Genomic DNA, 22,011 nt, shown 5'->3' with positions numbered 1-22,011 from the left:
AAAAAAATTAAAAAAAAAAGAAAGCCTATTTTTCTTCATAGTACTTGTATTATCTGAACTTCTGATTCACTTATTTGCATGTTAAATATTTTCCTCTTCTAATGTTCCATTGGAGCTGGAGCTTCATTGTGTCCACCACTGTCTCCCTAGAACCTTTAACCATGACTGGTACAACGCTCAATAAACACTTACTGAATACACAATTTAAGGTCAGCCGTACAGTCTGTAAACCAATGGTCTCTAAGAACGTGACAGCTAACCTGACTCTTCAGTGATGTCTTAATATGCCTGATAGTTAGGATAACTAAATTCCAAACTAAATGATCTAAGATACTTTATAACTCTTGTTTTTGAGACAAAGTATTCACAAGGGAAGCTACAAATATAATAGAAGATAAATGAAGATAGCTTCTTCATTTCAAAATCTTACATTTGAAAATTCCTAAATGTTCTATCTAATATGGGGCAGCAGAGGACCCAGCACTAGTCCAGGAACTTTGCTTCTGGTCCACAACAATGTTTGGTACAGAAATTGAGAGGAAGTGTCTAGGAACATTATAGAAAGTTTGCACTGCTATAATATTCTTACTGCATTTTATAAATCTGTGATAGTCTGGGGGAAAACCTGGTCCTTCACAAAGCAATACATTTGAGAAGCTTTTATCTACAGTTTATGCAAAAGCATGTTAAAAGGAATAAAAATGTTAACTACCAGACTGGCAAAAATGCTTAATTCTGAAAAAATAAAGTACTGGTGATGCTACAGAGCAATGGGAACTCTTTTGCATGGCTGGTAGGAATGCAAACTGTTGTAGCTTCACAGACTATTTGACAGTCTCTGCTATGATTGTGAAAAAGTACAACCTGATGAGCCAGCAACATCATTCCTGTTTACATACCCTGAGGAGACTCCCCCACTTCCACTGTGACATACACAGGACACATACAGAACATTCTCAACATCACTGTTGCAATAGCAACATCTCAAAAATAACCTAAATGTCCAACATAAGAATGAGTAAATAAATAACGGTATGTTTGTAAACTAGGACAGTATATATAGCAAGGGAAATGGTATATTTCAATATGGATTAATCTTATAGATACAACATTGAGAAAAAAATTAATCTAATTATGCCTTTTATATAAAATTAACACAAGAATGAGTAAATAAATAATGGTATATTTGTAAACTAGGACAGTATATATAGCAAGGGAAACAATATATATTTCAATATGGATTAATCTTACAGATACAACATTGAGAAAAAAACAGATCTAATTATGCCTTTTATATAAAATTTAAAAATATAAAATCTTATGTATTTCACTGGTGTTATAGCTTTCAGCATATGGATCCTGCATATACTCCGTTGGATTTAAGCATTTCATGGTGCTATTGTTATGTTTTTAAATTTCAACTTCCCAATGTTGACTGCTGGTAAATGGACATGTGGTTGATTTTATATATTGGCCCTATATCCTACAAACTTCTTAAACTCACTTATTGTTGTGGTTCAGTCACCCAGTCATGTCCGACTCTGTGCGACCCCATGGACTGCAGGATGCCTGTATAAAAGGCCAAACTCACTTATTAGTAGAGTTTTTAAGTGGATTCCTTTCTAAATAGACAATCATGTCAACTGAAAATAGAGCAAAATTTGAAATTTGTATATACACATACATAGAGTATTAAGTGTGAACTAGAAGAAATGCCAATACAGGCATCTGCCAGTTTTTAAAAATTTGTTTTATGCCACTTTGCTTTTACAAAAGACCTGCACTAGTACCTACTTTCTATAACAGAAAAAAGTTCGAGGATTCTTCCTTTTATGAAAAAAAGGTGAAAATCGCATTCAACATCTGTTTTGCAGCAGCTGTCATGGAGGCAGCGTGCCCCGAGTGGTGACAGTGGCTCCACCAAGCTCCTTCCTAGGAAACTACCCTCAGCTTCTCTGCATCAAGCACATTAGCCTGGAACTGGGTCTGTGAGCATCTGTGCCTTACCTTAATTTATTTTGTGCATCTGTTAGCAAGATTGCCCCAAGGAACTGCTTTTCAGCTTTATACCATTTCAGCTTACAGAAGGTTTCATAGGAAAACTACTTTCAGAGAGAGGGGGAAAGTAGACCATTTTGGTCTAAAAATACACCAATTTCATATTCACTGGAAGGACTGATGCTGAAGCTGAAACTCCAATACTTTGGCCACCCGATGAGAAGAGCTGACTCACTGGAAAAGGCCCTGATGCTGGCAAAGACTGAAGGTGGGAGGAGAAGGGGACGATAGAGGATGAGATGGTTGGATGGCATCACCAACGTGATGGACATGAGTTTAAGTAAGCTCCGGGAGTTGGTGATGGACAGGGAGGCCTGGCATGCTGCAGTCCATGGGGTCGCAAAGAGTATAGAGTTCAGGATAATGGTTATCTCTGGGCGATGAGACAAGAGGCTCAACTGTATTAGTAAAATTTTATTTGCTAAATACAGTGGGCCCATGGTTTTTCTTTACATTAGTCTTTACCTTTTCGCACAACCTAGAAACTGCCCCTTTTTGAGAGCTTGAGATAGTGCCTCCGCACAGGAAGAATCACCAAACTTGGAAGTCATTAGCCTGTGTCTTCCCTGGGCTCCCAGGGAAAGTGGAATCCAAGGCAAGGGCACACACAGGAAGCTTGTTTTGGGAAGTGACCCCATGGGATAAGGTTGGAAGAAGGAAGACAGGAAAAGTCTGTCCCCTGTCCAGGTTGTGTTACCAAGCTGGTCACCTTTGTGAGTAACGGGGGCTTGATCCTGCTAGGAGCTCTGGAAGGAGCCAAGGAATTGGAGGCTGGAGAGTCAGAGGAGGGACTTACTCACTGGCTTCAGCCCCCCACTAGCCAAGGATGGCCCTGTCTGCACGGCCAAGCAATTGTGCACAGGCAGCAGAGAAACACTGAGACAAAGGCAAGATGCCCCTGCGCCGTGTGGGATGGCTGCCGCCAGGTTACAGGTGGAGTGCACGCGTGGGCAAACAGGATGCAAAGCGGGGCATGAGAGGTGCCCATATACACATCAGTTCTGTTCAGTTGCTCAGTCATGTCTGACTCTTTGCGACCCCATGGACTGCAGCATGCCAGGCCTCCCTGTCCATCACTAACTCCCAGAACTTACTCAGACTCATGTCCATCGAGTCGGTGATGCCATCCAACCATCTCATCCTCTGTCGTCCCTTCTCCTCCCACCTTCAATCTTTCCTAGCATCAGGGTCTTTTCCAACGAGTCAGTTCTTCACATCAGGCGGCCAGAGTATTGGAGCTTCAGCTTCAGCATCAGTCCTTCCAATGAATATCCAGGACTGATTTCCTCTAGGATTGACAGGTCAGATCTCCTTCAGTCCAAGTGACTCTCAGGAGTCTTCTCCAACACCTTACATACATATGTACACATACACAGTACACGCATGTGTACATATTCTATACATATGTACAAAAGCATACTACAAAGAATAATCAACTCAAGAAAAATGGGGGGTTGCATTTTTTGATTGTGATAAACATAAAATTTACCATTTTAACCATTCTTAAGTGTACAATTCAGAGGCATTAAGTATATTCACACTGTTGTACATAAGCACTATCCACTAGAACGTTTCATCATCCCAAACTGAAACTCTGTACTCATAAACTGTAACTACTAACTCCCTACTTCTCATAGCCCATGGCCGCTACCATTCTACCTTCTGTCTCGTGTAAGTGGAATCATACATTATTTATCCTCTTGTGCCTGGTTTATTTCACTGAGCATTTTTCAAGATTTATCCATGGGATCAGAATTTCATTAGTTTTTAAAGGCTGGATAATATTCCACTGTCTGAATACACTGCATTTTGCTTATTAATTTATTCACTGATGGACATTTGAGTTGTTTCCATTTTTTGCCTATTATGAATAATGCTGCTGTGAATACTGCTGAACACATATATAGTCAAATCTCTACTTTCTTTTGTGTACAAACCCAGGAGCAAAATCATGGGATTGTGTGATAATTCTATGCTTAATTCTTTAAAGAACTGCCATACCATTTTCCACAGCAGTCACAGCATGTTATATTTCCACCAACAATGCACAAAGGTTCCAGTTTATCTATATCCTTGTCAATGCCTGTTTTCTGTTTTTATGATAAGCCATTTTATTGGGTGTGAAGTATCTCATTGTGAAGTTGATTTGCATTTCCCTAATTATTTGTGACGTAGAGCATCTTTCCTGTGGTTATTGGCCATTTATACATCTTCTTTGGAGAAATGTCTATTCAAATCCTTTGCCCAATAATTGGTTGTATATACCCAATTTGGTTTTTGTTGTTGAATTTTAAGAGTTCTTTATATATTCTGGGTATTAATCCCTTATCAGATATATGATTTGAAAACATTTTCTCCCATTGTGTAGGTTGCCTTTTCACTCTATGACTAGTGTCAATTGATGCACACTGTTTTAATTTTGATGAAGTCCTAATGTGTCTGTTTTTTCTTTCTTTTTTTTTTTTTTGCGTCTGTTTTTTCTATTGCTGCCTGTGCTTTTGGTGTCCTACTGGAGAAATTAATGCCAAATCCAATGTCAGGAAGCTTTCCCTCTATGTTTTCTTCTAAGTTTATAACTTTAGCTCTAACCTTTAGGTCTTGAATCCATTTTTAATTAACTTTTGTATACTGTGTAAGGTAAGGGTCCAGCTTCATCCTGTGACATGTGAATTTCCAGTTTTCCCAGCATTATTAGTTGAAAAGACTGTCCTTTCCCCGTTGAATGGTCTTGGCATCCTTGTTGAAAATCATTTGACCATATATGCAAGGATTCATTTCTGGACTCTCTGTTCTATTTAACTGGTCAATGTGTCTACCTTTTGGGGGGGGCTTTCTTTTTTTTAATTAATTAATTTTTTAATTGAAGGATAATTGCTTTACAGAATTTTATGGTTTTCTGTCAAACATCAACATGAATCAGCCATAGGTGTACATACGTCCCCTCCCTCTCGAACTTCCCTCCCATTTCCCTCCCCATCCCACCCCTCTAGGTTGAGGCAGAGCCCCTGTTTATCTTTATGCCAATACCATATTGTTCTTTTTTTAACTGAGATACAATTGACATTAGGTACCACATTGCTTTGATTACTATAGCTTTGTATTAAGTTTTGAAATCAGAAAGTGTTTGAGTCCTCCAACTTTGTTCTTTTTCAAAACTGTTTTGGTTATTTGCGGGTCTCCTGAGAGTCTATACATTTTAGGAAGAGTTTTCCTATTTCTGCAGGAAATATCTTTGGGATCTTGATAGTGACTGTGCCAAATCTGTAGATTGCTTTAGGGAGTATGACACCTTAAAAATATTAAGTATTTCAGTCCACGGATATGAATATCTTTTCATTTATTTGTATTGTTTTTAATTTCTTTCAGCAATATTTTGTAGTTTTCAGTGAATAAGTGAAAAATGGGTTCTAAAAGCAAGCTCAATTACTCTGTTACTCTGGAACTACTGTATAGAAGACTTGAATAGGATTTCTTCTAGCTCTAAACTTCTATGATTCTCTAGTATTTAATCTAGCCTTGAAGTTAACTAAATTTTTACTAATTCTTGGCCAGAATGGTACTACAGATTCAATTAACTATTTACTGAAACTGTTACCTTCCAGGCACTGTTAAAAATACAGTTCACTAAATAGAAACATTCTTCCTTTGAATCTCCATTTTCAATTTCCAGATTTAAAACAAATCAGTTTCCTCAAAAGACTTACTTCTGGACTGAACGTTGTATTAGAACATTCAACAACTGATTAGGAGAATCAGAGGATTTCAGTTAACTTCCAAATATCATTTATTTTTCTTAAGTAATATGTTCTATTCATCTTTAAATGGAGGATATAGAAACCAGATGCTCAACAGGAAGGTTTGTATCATGCATATGATTACACGGACCACAGAGAAATTTGGGCCAGTGTATCTGAAATCACAATTTCAGGTTAAATCTCCTACGTTCAACTGAACCTCACTCAGCTCAGTACGTCTGTCTCTCCATCACAACTCTGTATCACTAATCCTCAACAGATATCTTACAGAGTCCATTCATTCAGCCTAACAGGTGTTGCTCTGTACTAGGCAACTATATTAGATGCTAGGTATCACTGATGAAGAAGCAGGACCAGGAGAGCAAGTAGAGATGTCCTAATATATCCCAACCTTTGTCATTAGAAAAACAAATCCAAAATCGTATGGTAAATAGGTCAGGAGAAACAGTTTCATGTACAAAGGGTAGTGCTTTGAGAACAGACTAATCCAAAAGTTACATGCATTTCTCTATAAAGTCAGGCCCCAGCTGGAGTGCTGCTTTGCATCAACATTTACCAAGATCCCTCAGACACATAGACCTAAAGCAGAAAGGAGAAGCACTCCAATTTCCCCCACCATAAAAACCTAAATTAAATCTTGAAAATCTCTCATGTTCAAATCAGAAGCCTGCTTAATTTTTCCTTATTTTAAGAAAGGGAAAACTGGGATTAAAAACAGCAAGTCAATAACACTGGAATGAATTCCAATCTGTTATGGGAAAATTAGGTACTAAACCTGCAGTGCTCTGGCCTGAGCCGCTGATTAGCTGAGCACATGGAAAAAAGCTAACAACCAGGCTGTTGCAGAAACAGCAGTTATGAGATGAATTTTCCCTTGGCTTATTTTTCTTACAGTTTACTATATTCTTTACTTTTCCTCTGCCACGTCACACAATTTCCAGGAAACACTGGGGAAAATGTAGAGCCACAATCCAGCAACTGAAATAAAGATTCAGCTTCAGATGACAGTGGTCCCTGTGTCACTTGGTTGACCACTCAGAAGAGGGTAGAAGCTCATTCATTCCAACAATTACAAAGTTACACAGAAACAAAAACCTTTTCAAATCAGGAAAAAACTAAAATTCTTTTGAAAATAAGGCATTTAATTGCAATCAGAATTATTCTGCCCATAATCCAAGAGAAGAGTTTTTTATTTTGCTTTGTCTTTTGCACACATGTGGACAACCTGCACAAACAGGTTAGACCAGTAGAAATTAAAGCAAAAGAAGACACTGACAGAAGAAAACTACAAAGGAAACATTTAATTTTCCCTACACTCAGTACTTTCAGGCATCTCTAAAGGCATGAGTATTATATTTTACATCAAATTACTTATCCTCTCCACTGCAGGGCTCTCAAGGCAGAACTATTTAAGTTCCTACTCTATCCCCTGAAGCCACTGGTACAGTGCCTTATACACTCAAGGCATTCAAGTATGTACTGAGTCAAACTATTCATTGTATCAAGTTCTGCTCCACAAGAGTCACCAGAAAGAAAAATACTTGGAAGACATAGATAACAAATTAAAAGAAGCATGGTGGGATTTTGAAACAAAGTCTTAGAACATGCAAAATTTCATACCAATGGCAGAAATATTTTACTTTTGTGTAACTTAAGCTCTACAGGCTTTTGTGAGGCCACCATGGAATGAAACGCACACACATGTTCTCTTTTTTATAGGCAAATAATGAATGAACTAAAGAGTAGCCATCTTTAAAAAAATAAACAAATAAACTCAATCATTTTGCCCTGGGCAGGTTGCAGGAAGTAAAAAAAGAAATACTAAGAACTCTGTTAAAATGAAATCATTGTGCTCATACTCAGTCGCTAAGTCGTGTCTGATTCTTTTGCAACCCTGTGGACTGTAGCCCATCAGGCTCCTCTGTCCATGAGATTTTCCAGGCCAGAAAACTGGAGTGGGTTGCCATTTCCTCCTCCAGGGGATCTTCTCTACCCATGAACTGAACCCACGTCTCCTGCATCTCCAGCACTGGAGGGAGGATCCTTTCCCACTGAGCCACCTGGGAAGCCCCAAATGAAATCATAAACAGTCCTAATTATGTTATTAGCCTCAGAAAAAGGCTTAAAGTAAGTCCTTCCTTTGTGAATTTACTACCAAGTAATAGGAAGCCAAGCTAAAAGTCACTTAGCTTTTCTTTAACCACAAGCTACAAAAATGAATGACTGAGTGAATCAATAGATGAACTTATTAAGACTTCATTCAGCATTCACTATAAACCAGTGCTTCTAATATTCATGGGGTAGGACTGGATTTTAAGCATTTCCTGTCTGTTGCAGACTGATATTCTCACAAAACATAATAAAAATGCCAGCAAGGCTGAAAGTGAAAGTTGCTCAGTCGTGTCCGAATCTTTGAGACCCTATGGGCTGTAGCCGGCCAGGCTCCTCTGTCCATGGAATTCTCCAGGCAAGAATACAGGAGTGGGTTGCCATGCCCTCCTCTAGGGGATCATCCCAACCCAGGGATTGAACCTGTGTCTCCCTCACTGCAGGCAGATCTTTACCTTCTAAGCCACCAGGGAGCCCCAAAATGCCAAAGCAATGTCTAAAGTTTGGTGCACACTTCTCTACCTGCCATGGACCAATAACAAACTTTGCAAATAGGCAGCCATCAGCTGTTTCCCCGAATCCACACACATTCAACACACTACCTAAGACAGAGAAAGGTAGGGTGTATGCCTACCTTCTGCTCCGGCACCTCAAACACTGCTTCATGGACACTGCAAGCAAAAAGTGAGGTAGGCAGGTCACTTAAATCCATCATCTCTTCCAAGTCATCTTCATTTTCACCAAAAACCATCTCTTCTTCCTCTTCATGGTCAGTGCTGCAAAGGTCTGACTGGCTATCATTCCAAGACTTCATAGCGTCCCTCAGCATTTTCCTCTAAAAGCAGGTCTTCTCCGTTTTTAAAGTTCAAAGATGTCTACCAGGCATCAACTGTTTAAAAAAAGAGAAAACAACAACGATATTGAAGGTCCAATAACGTTCCAATCAGTTCTCAAGACAGCAATTCATCAAATGAGGCAATTTTATTCAGGAAAGATCAATCAACATTGAAATCAACTCATCACGGTCCTCAGCAATGAATTCTATATATACTAATTTGATTTGCTTAGCATATTTTACATAAGATATTTCACAGGCAATGACTTATAAAAAAAAAGGCTGGAAGTTTTCTAGTGAAATGAGGTGGTGGGGGGGGGGATAATACAAAATGAGATACTATCAACATATACACCAGTTTACAAGCAGGGGGAAGGAAAATGTGAACCAGAACCTCCTTCACATATTTGTTTGGGATTTAAGTCCACAATACTGAAACTTGGCAGAGCAGAAGAAAACCCACACGGATCCACTCACCATCTGCACCCTGAAATATAGCCTGCAATGAGCTGACTTTACCTTTTTTAACCAATCTGTTCTTTTGAATATACTCTCAAAGAACTAAATTACACAGAACCAAAAGCTCTATATAAAGTCAGTCTTTGTTAATATCAGAAATATTTACTACAGACAAAATCTGACATAGAAGACATTTAAAAAATGTCCTTTCTCTGAATGCTTAAAAATATATCATTTTACCAGCATGGAGTGGATGGTGTCCCCCTGTTAAATAATGAACAGTGACTGCCTTATAAGACTGTTTTAACCCATTTTTATCTCTTCTGATGAACTGAACACAACACCCACCAGGCAGGTGCCTTGACCATAACACATTTCAAGATACTGGAATTTAAGTCATACCTATCAGGCACAGGAAAATTAAATAAGCATGATTATTACTACCTCAATATTATCTAATTTGTGATTTTTCTCTTTTAAAGAACATGAAGTTGCAAATAGATTGCTTACATAGAGTACAATATAAAATGTTAATTATGGGGAAAATAGTGATTTTCCCGTTATTCCACTAAATCAATCAGGAAACGCTAATTCTAAAAAGTAAATCTTCACTTGTTTTTATAAACATTTTCCAAATATATACTGCATGCCAGGTACAGGGAGATATGAGATGAATAAAGCATGGTTCTTACCCTCAAGGAGCTCCCACCCAGCAAGAATTTCTCCTCAACACCACCACCCACCTCAAAAGGATCTTGGCACCAACACATTTTTTTGTTTTCTGTGTGTGTGTGTGTGTGTGTTTTTAATTTGGCTGCACTGGGTCTTAGCTGCAACATGAGAACTCTTTTTTTTTTTAATTGGAAGATAACTGCTTTACAATGTTGTGTTGGTTTCTGCCATACAACACCATGAATCAGCCGTAGGTACACATAGGTCCCCTCCCTCTTGAACCTCCGGCCCACCCTGTATCCGATCCCACGCCTCTAGGCTGTCACCGAGCACCTAGTTGAGCTCCCTGAGTTATATAGCAACTTCCCACTAGCTGTCTATTTTGCATATGGTAATATATATGTTCCGACGCTACTCTCAATTCCTCCCTCTTTCTCCTTCCCCCTGCGCCCCCACCCTGTCCACAAGCCTGTTCGCTACGTCTGCGTCTCTATTCCTGCCCTGCAAATAGGTTCATCAGTACCATCTTTCTCGATTCCATATATACGCGTTATTATGTGATATTTTTCTCTGACTTACTCCTTTCTGTATGAAGGCTCTAGGTTCATCCATTCCACTAGAACTGATTCAAATTCATTCCTTTTCACAGCATGTGAACGCTTAGTTGTGGCATGCAGTATCTCGTTCCCTGACCAGGGATCAAACTCGGGTCCCCTGCATTGGGAGTGCAGGCTCTTAACCATGGGCTCCTATACTTTTTTTCCCTTTAAACACAGATTTATTCTCTCACTGTTTTAGAGCTCAGACTTTTTTTTTTCCTCTTTGACTGCCCTGCACTGCATGTAGGATCTTAGTTCCCTGACCAGGAATCAAACCTGTGCCTCGTGCATTAGAAGCACACAGTCCTAACCACTGGACTGCCAGGGAAGTCCTGCCTCCTATAGTTTTAATGCATCTGTCTCCACCCATTCTTTCTTCTTTCTTAGCAAACACACTTCTTCCTGAGTCCCTGCCCCCACCCCGCCCGTCTTGAAAAAAGAAAAATCTTCTATTTGGAGTCTGCCTGCCCCTCAATCCACCTCCCTCTGTCCCTGCTTCCCCTTTTCTAGGGGCGTCCTGGAAAGAGGACTCTCCTTGACTCCCATCACCCCTGAATTCCGGGCAGCTGGACTTCGGCCGCCACCTTCCGGTTGAACCGGCCCCGAATGGCCAGCAGCAGCCTCCTCGGGTTGGCACCTGCCTCCGGGCGGCCCCCGGTCCCACCCGTGCCCCGTGGGATGTCTCTGTGCCCCTGCCTCCCACCGCCCCGTCTCTCCCAGCTCTCCTTCCTCCGCATCTGTCCTCACAGTGGCTCCGCTCTCTCCACTCACCCTTTACAACTCTGTCTCCTTGAGGTTTCAACCCCATCCTCTTCGTCATCTTACTCTTCCTGAGCTTTCATCCACGCCCCAGCATTTAACTACTCCGCCACCAGTGTTTCTCAACTGGTTTCCTGCTTCCCTGTGGTTCACCCGCGTGACACGTGTCTATCAAGACGGTCTCTCGCTTCCGACAATTATTCTTAAGCCAGGAAAGATGTCACTGAAGTGAAGGGGGAAGCAGGATCTTGGGCTCTGGAGGGGATGGTGGTTTGAAAAACAACGTGACCCTGAGAGATTCTAATCTGCCCCCAAGTCCTTCCTGCCTGTGCACACGGAAAATCACAGGTCTGTGTGAGTTACATACCCGGACTCCGCCTCTCTCTCTCCTGAGATCTAGACTTGCAGACTCGTCTTTTTAGCTTTCCACTGAATATGCCTAACTGGGTAGCCCACAGGCACTACAATTGTTCAAAACTTCTTGCAGTAGATTATTGTGCTGGAAATCTCCAATCAGGAAAGGGGCCTGATAGGGCGCACGTGGCATCTCACTGTGACTTTCGTTGTAACCTTTTCTTCAAGACTAAGTTGTGGAGGGTAGTCTGTAGCTTTCACAGCACTTTGCTCATTTCGCTGTTACAGTACTTATGATTGTTTGTTCACAGATCACTCTTAGCTAACAGAGCATGAGTGCCTTTGGACCCCAGTCCCTGGCCCAGCTTCTGGCTCACAGTATATGCTTCGTAAGGATTGCTGAATGAAAGCAGATAGCGCTGTGATACGGCAGCACACACAAAGGAAAATTTCATTCTGCACGAGGATGAAAAACAGCTTCTCGGAAGAGAATTTCAGCAGGAAAAGAATGGGATGCATTCCAGGCGAAGCCAACAGTCCATGGACAAAGGCGGGGAGACAAAAAGGTCAGCAGGCACAAGATATAAGATCTGATGTGGCTGGAGTGGACCACGTTTGATGGCCCGGCAGGAAACACAGTGAGAAAGGTGGGTTGGGCCATGCTGCCTCGAAAGTAGGCTTACAGAGATCCGACATCAAAAGTAGTCAATTCTAGGACTTCCCTGGTGGTCCAGTGGTTAAGAATCCGCCTGCCATTGCAGGGGACACTGATTCGATCCCCAGTCCATGAAGACTCCACATGCCGCAGGGCTACCAACCTTGGGCACCACAACCGCTGAGGCTGCACTCTGGAGCCGGAGCTCCCCAGCTAAAGAAGACAGAACAATGAGCAACCCACACCCCACAACCAGAGAAAGCCTGTGCGCAGCGATGAGAGCCCAGCGCAGACAAAAGTAAATACAAATGTAAGAATTAGCCAATATTAGCATGGTATTGAAGGTTTTAGGCAATTAAACTTCCAGTATCACTAAAAGTGGGCGGTCTTTTTATCTCTTAGCTTTTAGAGACACTAAAGCTTTATTCCCCGCCCCATTAAAAAGAGGCAAGGAAAACACGGTTTGGTTGGAGAGTCAGGGAGCTCTGAATGGCTAGATTTTAAAATTTGAGAAAGTCAAGCTATGTTTGGTAAGATTTTCTATTGGTCTCAAGTACCTTCTTCCAACCTCCAAAAAGAAGAAAAAAAAAAAAAAAAATCAGGGCACAAGAAACAATCCTTCACCTGACTTAAAAGGAAAAATTCTTAGAATGTTACACCTTCATTTCCTGTTTTCTACCTTCATTTCAGGGCAACTTTTTCTTTTGATATAATTTCAAACAGAAAAACTATAAGAATAGTACGAGAAATTCCTGTATACCCTTTTCTCGGAGTTACCAATTACTTACATTTTGACTCATTTTAAAAATCATTCCCTCATTTTTCTATATACACGTTTTTCCCTGGAACCATTGAGATTAAGACAGTATTGCTCCTTTCACTCTCAAATACTTCATTGTATAAGAACAAGATCATTTTCTTGTATAATCCACAGTTCAATTATCAAAACCAAGTACTTTAACAATGATATAACACTGTTACTGAAATCAGAGTCTATTTTCAAGTTTTGCCAGTTATCCCCTATAACTTACATAGGTTATTTTATAGGTATTTCCCCTTCAATTTTTTTAGATAATTGTTAAATCATTTGCCTTTCATCAAAAATTATTTCAATAATCTTTATAGTATTGCTACATTTTCTTCATTTATACATTAGTGTATATTTGATACAGTTTAAAAGGATGGATAAATGAAATCCCATAGTAACTACAAATAAGTCTGAACAATCTTTAAATATATATCTCAGGAAGATTTGGGCTCGATAATCAGAATTTTCTAGATTTAAACTCTGTCTCCTGCCCCCAGTACTCCTGACCCAGAGATCGAACTCACGTCTCTTACATCCTGCATTGGCAGATGGATACTGCTGCACCACCTGGGAGGCCCGCCCCAGTATTCGATGTTAGGTACATTAGTTTGCCTCTTTTTCTGTTTCCTCAACTATAAAATGGGGGTAATAATAATCCTTATCCAATAAGAATATTATAAGTACTAAATCAGAGAATACATATTGGGTGCTCAGAATGATGCTTTGCATATAGTTGGTACTCAATAATTAATTATTTTTACATAGGCACGATCTATGCCAACATATTTTTGGGTGGAAAGGATCCCAATAATATCAGAACCTTTGATGGAAGTGATATTAAAATTACAAAATGAGAAAAATACACACCCAAATGATCTAATGCCAAGCAACAAAAAGGACACAAAAATAAAGCTACAAAAACAAAACTAACACTTTGAATCATTTCAAGAAAACTGTTCAGTCGCAGCTATCAATAAAACCAGCTCCAGGGCAACCACTGGTATGGTGCTATAGTTCCAATGTGAAATCATGTAAAGATTTAAAAACAGAGAGCTAGCTGAAAAAGTCCACAGTGCACTTTTCAAGGACCTCACAAGAACTTTATGTTGTAATTCAGCACATGCAGTATTAGAGACATTATCTTTCACCTGATGGTTCTCTTGCTAAAGGCCTCCTGTGAGATTTTTTTTGGATATAGCTTAAATCAACACTGTCAACCATTTCATAATTTTCTGATATTACAAATGCAGCTAGATGTGAACAGAGATATGATCAGAATCAACCAGTGGAAAAAACAATCTTAGCACATCTGTAAAGAAATCATAAGTTATTTCAGCTGGTACTTAAGAAATAGCTTGATTTTATTAAAAAAAAATTTTACAGAAGTACACTGGAGTCTGTTAACTCTGCTCTGCTGCAACTCCTACAAGACTAGTGTGTCCCTCAATTTCCTAACTCAGGGAAATAGGATCGGAAAGGGCTGGACCAATATCCATCAGCTTTTATAAGCAAAAGTCTGTGGTAATCAGGGTCTAGCATCATCTGCAGCACAACTGTAGCTGTGGCTGGCTTCCAGCAAATTGTTTCCTCATGGAAATATTAAATGAGTGGAAAACTCCAAGTAGCATGACCATCTGCTCAGATACAAGTCTTGTGACAAAAGTAATCATCAAGGGAAAATGACAAGCACATGAATCTGACTTTGCATTTTAAATTCTGATCAGGAAAAGGTAAATTCCTCTTCCAGGATTAAAAAATAATAATAATTTTTCAAAATAGTATGCTTTTCAACTTGGTGAATATTTAACATACCTTAGCTAGATGCAATTTATTATTTTCTGATGGGATCAATCAATACTGGAAGCAAACAAATATCTCATTTCCAGCTCCACAAGTGCCCTACTGAATAATCTGGGAAAAGTCATCTGGCTTTTTGAGTTACATTTGTCCTCTCAGTATAAAATGAGCAAAATACTCAGAGATGTTGTTGAACTACTAAGTACATTTTTAAAATTTCCATATTATAAGTTTAGACTAAATTCCTTTTTTTTTTTTTCCCAAAAAAAAGAACCTTCTGGATTGTCAGTGTGAGGGTTTCAAATAGCTATCTTGTAAGTCTGTTATCTTCCACTTCCTTCCCATTCACTACTTGCAGGCAGAAAATCTTACTACTTTCTAGTAGTTGTGGTAAGAAAAAAAAAAATGGTGCCACAGTAAAGGCGAAAATTAGATTTTTGAATTTTGTATGTTTCAACGACCTATGCCCTCTTTTCATATGTAATTCAGAAATGGTCCTGTTATAATTACTGAGATGCAGTGAAGTACTTTTCAGCGGGAGAGAGAAATAACAATAACCAACTGACAGAACAAATGAAAGTAACTGGTTTTAAAGAACTGAAGTAGAGATATAAGGACTGATGCTATTTCTTTCACAGCACAGAATTCATTTCCCCTCACTATAAGCTCTACATTTGAGGGGAAAAGTGGAGATCTACTGTCTGACCTCCACCTCCTGTGGTTCTCTGGGTCTAGATAATAAATGGCACTGAACTTTAGAGCTCCCATTATTTCACAGACTTCAGTCTAATGGATTTCCAAATCACACTATTTTTCATGATGCTTTGCTGAAGTCTTTCAACCACTGTATCCTCCAGCACCATACACAATCTGTACTCATTTGTAACCATTAACATGCACATGTTTAAAAGTTTTACAAATGTTATAATTCAACAGTGGAAAAAAAATCTTGCCTTCTCGAAAAGCACTGAAATCTCTTCCCACTCTAAGAAATAAGTTTTGCTAACCCAGTAAAACATAAAGCTGACAGCGTGGCTAAAGAAGGGGAGCTGAGTTCTCAAGCCTTTCACTGTCTTCCTGCATCAAAAGTCAATTTCTAGAAAACCAATACAAAACCCCCATCAAAAAGCACGACCGTCGCGTGATACACAAACATCTATATTCTGAGTCTCAATATTTTGTGTTTTATAATTTAGTATTTTGAACCACAACTAATGAAACACTCTTAAAATTAATCATTTTAAATCCTGTATAATCACAGCTACAACGATCATGCGTGTGTTCTCCATCGGTTCTGACTCTTTGTGAGCCCATGGACTGTAACCCGCCAGGCTCCTCTGACCATGGGACTTTCCAGGCAAGAATACTGGCGTGGGTTGCCATTTCCTCCTCCAGAGGATCTTCCCGACTCAGGGATCCAACCTGCGTTTCCGGAGTCTCCGGCACGCAGATTCTTTACCAGGGAATCCCTCAATCCATTATCAAATTGTACATGTGAGACTCTATGAAATGCAGAGACTTCCAGGCTTCCGCAGTGGCTCAGCGGTAAAGAATCCGCCTGCCAATGCAGGAGACGTGGGTTCCATCCCAAGGTTGGGAAGATCCCCTGGAGAAGGAAATGGCAACCCACTCCAGTATTCTTGCCTGGAGAATCCCATGGACAGAGGAGCCCGGCAGGCTACAGTCCATGGGGTTACAAAGAGTGGGACACGATTTAGAGACTAAACAACAACAACAGGTAACTTTCAATAAGACGGAGTTAATACTTTTGAGCACTGCAGTAAAGCATCACGTTAAATAATTCTGTTAGTATCTGCAACACGGATCTGAACTGCTCCGTGCCCTAGACTCCTAATCTCCTGAAGGAGATGATCAGATTTTGCACGGAAGCTGAGACGAAGCAAGCTGAAAACAGACCACTACTGCTCTATCGGCCGAGGCAGCAGAAGGAAGCAGACAGACAAGTTTCAAGAAGTTATCCAACAGGTAATGCGATGGTTACCGACGCATCACTGAGAAAGGAGCAACAACAACAACAAAGATGGGCTTCCACCTTCTGGTCGCCCCGTTTTACCAACTGCCCCCCTTCTGCGTTCAGGAGCAGGCTGGATCTGTCAGCTTTTCAAAAAGTCAAACAGCTGTTGCGAGACAGATCCCTTCTCTTAGTTGTGTTCTGCAAATACACCACCCCAGAGCTGTCAGAGAAGACCCTGGGCGCGAGAAGGGCTGGACCCGGGAGGCAAAGGCGCAGCATCTCTGGGGTCTGGCGCACAGGAGCGCCCACCCTTCCAGGGCACAGGCGGACTGTTTTGCTTTGGTTTTTTTTTAAACTTTCCACACCCAGTGCACCCCAATCCTCTCCAGAGCCGGGTGCAGAGCCTGCTCGGAGAGGCGGGCGCGGGCCCCACCCGGCGAAGCGGAGACTCACCTGCGCGCGTGGTCGCCGCAGCAGGCAGGCAGGTAAGGGAAGGAGAGGCCGGCGCTGCCAGACGGGCTACGCGGGAGCTCGGGAGTCGCAAAGGGTCTGGGCCTCCGGGGAGACACGGCGGGAGGTGGCCGCGGCAGAGTCTGCGGCGCCGGCTGCCGGGCCGCCACGCCCTCGACCCCGGCGCGAGCTACTGCCTGGGCTCGGGGCGCGAGCCGCGACCGGGCAAGCTGGGCGGTCGGCGTCGGGCGCGCGCGCCCGGCCCCGCGCGGCTCAGCCCCACCTCCGGCGAGCGCGCGCGGCGCAGGCGCTTGAGGTCGGCCGCCCAGCGGGGGCGCGCCGGGCCCCGACGCCGACAGGAAGCGGCCACGCCCCTCGCGTGCGGCCGTGTGGGCGGGGCGCGGCCGTGTGGGCGGGGCACGGGCGCGCGCACTTGGCTTGCCTGGCCGGGTGTTCTCTTCCGCGGAGAGCTCGGGTGCTCGGGCCGTCACGCTGGGTGGCGGGGGTGTTAAGGTTCCCCCGACGGCTGGACCTTAGGCGAACTTTGCGTCTTGCATCGTGACCAAAAATAGCTTATCTCCCCTTTTTTTAAATCCAGTTTGGCCCCATTATGTCGATGGCAAGAATAATTAGTAGGAATATTACGAACATTTACTGCGAGCCAGTTACTATGTACACTGCACCGCGTGCTTTGCAGTTTTTACCTCATGTAACCTCACAAGCAGCGAACCGAACATTGTTATCCTCCTTTTATAGACGAGATGGGCTTCCAGGGGCTTAATTGCCCGTGGAGAGGCAGCTAGTTAGGTGGGTGGCTGAGCTATAGGTTGCAACGGAGTGCCGTGCCTTATTCTGGGCTCTGAGCCAAGGTGGAATTCTGGCGCCTTCTCACCTGCCTTTCTCTCCCTTCCCTTCTCTCCAGTATGTACAATACTAATAATATTTATATTTCTGATATTTTATTTCTTGTTTGCAAAACACTTTTCATGGCATAGTCTTTCTTGATTCTCCCTGAATTCTCCGGAAACAGTGGGGGCATACTTACGTTTATTTTACAAATAGAAAGACCAAAGGCCTAAGCTGTTCAATAAGTTGTCCAAAGTTACAGTGCCGAGGACTGAGGCTTCCTTTGGCAGGTTATTAAAAAAAATTCCGCCCCCCCTCCCCCCAGGCATCTGAGCCAAGCCTGGCAGGGAGCCTGTGTCTCCTGTTAGTTCACAGAGAGGTAAACAGTGGCACAGAACAGGAAGGGAATTTGTCTGAAGGATGTGAAATTAGAAGAAAACCAGTTTCTGATCTCTCACACATAGCCGCCTCTGAGGCAAAGTGAAGCAAATTGAGGGTCAAAATCAAGGAAACCCTGCTGCTAGGCACTTAGCCTCTGGGTTCAGGGGACAGGAAGAAGGTTTAAGGTGTGTAGAATACATGAACCTAAAGACTCATACAGAATGAAGTAAGTCAGAAAGAGAAAAAGAAATATCGTGTATTAACATATATATGTATGTATGTATGTACGTATGTATGTATATGGACTCTTGCCCTTGAACTGCAAGGAAATCAAACCAATTAATCCTAAAGGACATCAACCCTGAATCCTCACTGGAAGGACTGTGAAGCTGAAGCTCCAATATGGAAAGAGCTGACTCATTGGAAAAGACCCTGATGCTGGGAAAGACTGAAGGCAGGAGGAGAAGGGAACAGAGGATGAGATGGGTGGATGGCATCACCGACTCAGTGGACATGAGTTTGAGCAAGCTCCGGGAGTTGGTGATGGACAGGGAAGCCTGGTGTGCCGCAGTCCATGGGGTCTCAACAAGTCAGACACCACTGAGCGACTGAACTGAAGTGAATGAGAACCTACTGCGAGGCACAGGGAACTCTACTAGTTGCACTGTGGTGACCTAAATTGGGAAGGATATCCAAAAAAGAGGGGATATATGAATAGTTACGGCTGATTCACTTTGCTCGACAGCAGAGGCTGACACAGCAGTGTGAGGCAACTAGATTCCAATGAAAACAAAATAAAAATGAACAAATAATATGTGTAGAATATATGTAATCTCCGTTAGATTTAAACTAAGGAATCACGGTTGCATTATGGTCCCAATCACTCTTAACAATTGACCTGGCACCAGCACAGAGATATGTCCAGGGGATCACCCCTCTAGCTTCCTGTTCATTGCTTCTGATGTTTCTGCTGCTTCCAACCCTGCTGCCTTCTACCCCCTACCAAGTTCTCACTTTCATACACTTAAAAAAAACATCTACTGAGAGCCACTTCATCTGTTACAGTCCCCCTAAGAACTGCAGTTTTTCTTCTCTAAATTTCTCAAACACAGCAACTTCAGCAAAAATTGAGTTTTTAGTTTAAAATGAATTTGGAAACTGCTGCATTCTGTACCGCTGCCTGAGGATCCACTAATGCATCTTACACAGAAATGGCCCTGAGAGATCCTAAAGTAAAAAGACTGGTTTGTTGTTGTTCAGTCACCCAGTCGTGTCCAACTCTTTGTGACCCCACAGACTGCAGCAAGCCAAGCTTCCATGTCCATCACCAGCTCCCAGAGCTTGCTCAAACTCACGTCCATCGAGTCGGTGATGCCATCCAACCATCTCCTCCTCTGTCGTCCCCTTCTCTGCCTGCCTTCGATCTTTCCCAGCATCAGGGTCTTTTCCAATGAGTCAGTTCTTTGCATCAGGGGCCAGAGTATTGGAACTTCAGCATCAGTCCTTCCAATGAATATTCAGGGTTGATTTCCTTTAGGATTGACTGGTTTGATCTCCTTGATGTCCAAGGGGCTCTCAAAAGTCTTCCCCAGCACCACAGTTTGAAGGCATCAGTTCTTCAGCACTCAGCCTTCTTTATGGTCCAACTCTCACGTCCGTACATAACTACTGCAAAAACCATAGCCTTGACTAGAAGGAGCTAGTCAAAGCTAAAAAAAGACTGATTTAGCCTTGTTCGACTCAGGGTTTCCCTGAGATATTAGGCCTTGTGCTGAGTACTAGGCTTTTACAAATCTACACTTCAGGAGTTCACAGGTAGGGGAGACAGGTAAGCAAACAACTAACCGCAACACAGTTTTATATACACTACGAGAGACATTTGCAAAGTGCTGACAATGCAGAGGAAGAAGAGAGCAATTCTACCTGAAAACTGAGGGAAGGCTTTGCACTAAGAAGTTATTTGAGGAGGAGTTTTCTAGGTGGAGAATATGGAAAAGGACATTCCCTAGAAATAGTGGCATATTTAGAGATATAAAGGTATGTCTTTGCATTGGTCTTTGGGATAAGTATTAAATATTATTCAAAAGGGCTTTTTTTGCATGTAATAAGCCACCCAAATTGGATTAAACAATAAACGGAATTGATTAACTCATGTAACTCAGAAATGTGGGCTTCAGGCATGGCTGGATCTAGGGGCTTAAAAATATGACATCAGAATTTGATCTCCATTTCTTAACTCTCTTTTCCTTTATGTTGACTTCATTCCCAGACTGTCTTTCTTCAGGAGATGGCAGAATGACTGCTAACAACTTCAAATCATATCCTTACTGGCAGAGAGGTTTTTTTTCCTCCATGCTTTCAATGAAAGTCCCAGAACTGCATTTTGTTGATCTAACGTGGGTTTCTTGTGCATCATTAAGCCACTCTCTTCAGAAAGGGGATCGAATACTCTGACGGCCCAGACCTGGGTCATGTACTAACCTCTAGAGCTAAGGTGTGGTCGTGTGTGCATGCATGCAGGCTCGGTCACTCAGTCATGTGTCTGACTCTTTGTGACCCTATGAACTGTAGCCCACCAGGCTCCTCTGTCCATGGGATTCTCCAAGCAAGAATACTGGAGTGGAGTGCTATTTCTTCCTCCAGGGAATCTCCCTGACCCATGGTGGAACTCACGTCTCCTGCATTGGCAGGTGGATTCTTTACCACTGAGCCACTGGGAAGCCCTTAAGGTGTGATCAGCAGCTCTTAAATCTCTGAGAACTGGGGAAAGGGGGCTTTCTCTGTGACCAAAAATTTTCTTTTGGTCCCTTTATCTACTCTACTTTTTTTCTTCCTGATTTGTGTCTCTGGGGTGACCTGCATACACTGCTTCAATGGGTCCCTTATACTCTGGCTTATCATTGGATTTATCCATAAAAGACATTGGAAGAACTTAGAGAGTTGGGGAAGATGAAATAAGAGTATTATTCCACAGGACTTGCCCTTCGTGTCATTGCAGGCTGGCTACATACCTCCGCTGAGTCTTCTGTCGTGTGCCGCTCTTCACACAGCTCTCGCTCCTGCTTCTGGTTGAGTCTCCCTTCTCTTTTCCTAGGAGTGGTGGTATTAATAGCTCCCTTCTGCTGGCAGCCTTGGGGTTTATCCCATCATTTCTTCCTGTTTCCCTTAACCCTGCCCACACATTTCTACACACCCTTTACCAAACTCAGCTCAGATTAACCTTCTGCTGGAACTTTGACGGTTACACTCACCAAAGATAATTCAAGTTTTTATTACCCAAAGAAAGGGAAATCAGTAAAGATCAGGCACCAGCGATAAGACGGCGATACTGGTTTGGTAGTGTTATTACAATGAGGCAGACCAGAAATGACGGCGGCTTGGACAAGGAAGTGGTAAAAAAATAGTATGTTCTTGGTGATATTTAAAGGCAAAGTTAACAAAATTTAATGATGAATTAATGCAAGTTATGAGCAATAGAGATGGAAGCAGCTAGAAGACA

At 42.0% G+C, this 22,011-nt stretch overlaps 1 protein-coding gene across 3 annotated transcripts in view; it reads right to left on the bottom strand.

Annotated features, from left to right (window-relative positions):
• Nucleotides 1–21,670, bottom strand: part of RCAN3 (RCAN family member 3) — a 39,063-nt gene extending 17,393 nt beyond the window's left edge. The window contains exons 1-2 of one of the 3 annotated variants that reach the window (XM_043445492.1): nucleotides 21,524–21,670; nucleotides 8,557–8,811 (exon numbers count right to left, since the gene is read on the bottom strand). In XM_043445492.1, the coding sequence (XP_043301427.1) occupies nucleotides 8,557–8,751 (195 nt within the window). In that variant the 5' untranslated portion in view covers nucleotides 8,752–8,811; nucleotides 21,524–21,670. Of the gene's footprint in view, nucleotides 1–8,556; nucleotides 8,812–11,258; nucleotides 11,382–17,288; nucleotides 17,575–21,523 lie in introns of those variants that run through there. The other 2 variants (XM_043445491.1, XM_043445493.1) reach the window with 2 other exon arrangements.
• Between the last annotated feature and the right edge of the window lie 341 nt (nucleotides 21,671–22,011).

This window comes from Cervus canadensis, chromosome 24 (assembly GCF_019320065.1).
Source record: "Cervus canadensis isolate Bull #8, Minnesota chromosome 24, ASM1932006v1, whole genome shotgun sequence".
NCBI classification, from domain to species: domain Eukaryota; kingdom Metazoa; phylum Chordata; class Mammalia; order Artiodactyla; family Cervidae; genus Cervus; species Cervus canadensis.
This window is presented reverse-complemented; position numbering and strand designations above follow the sequence as displayed.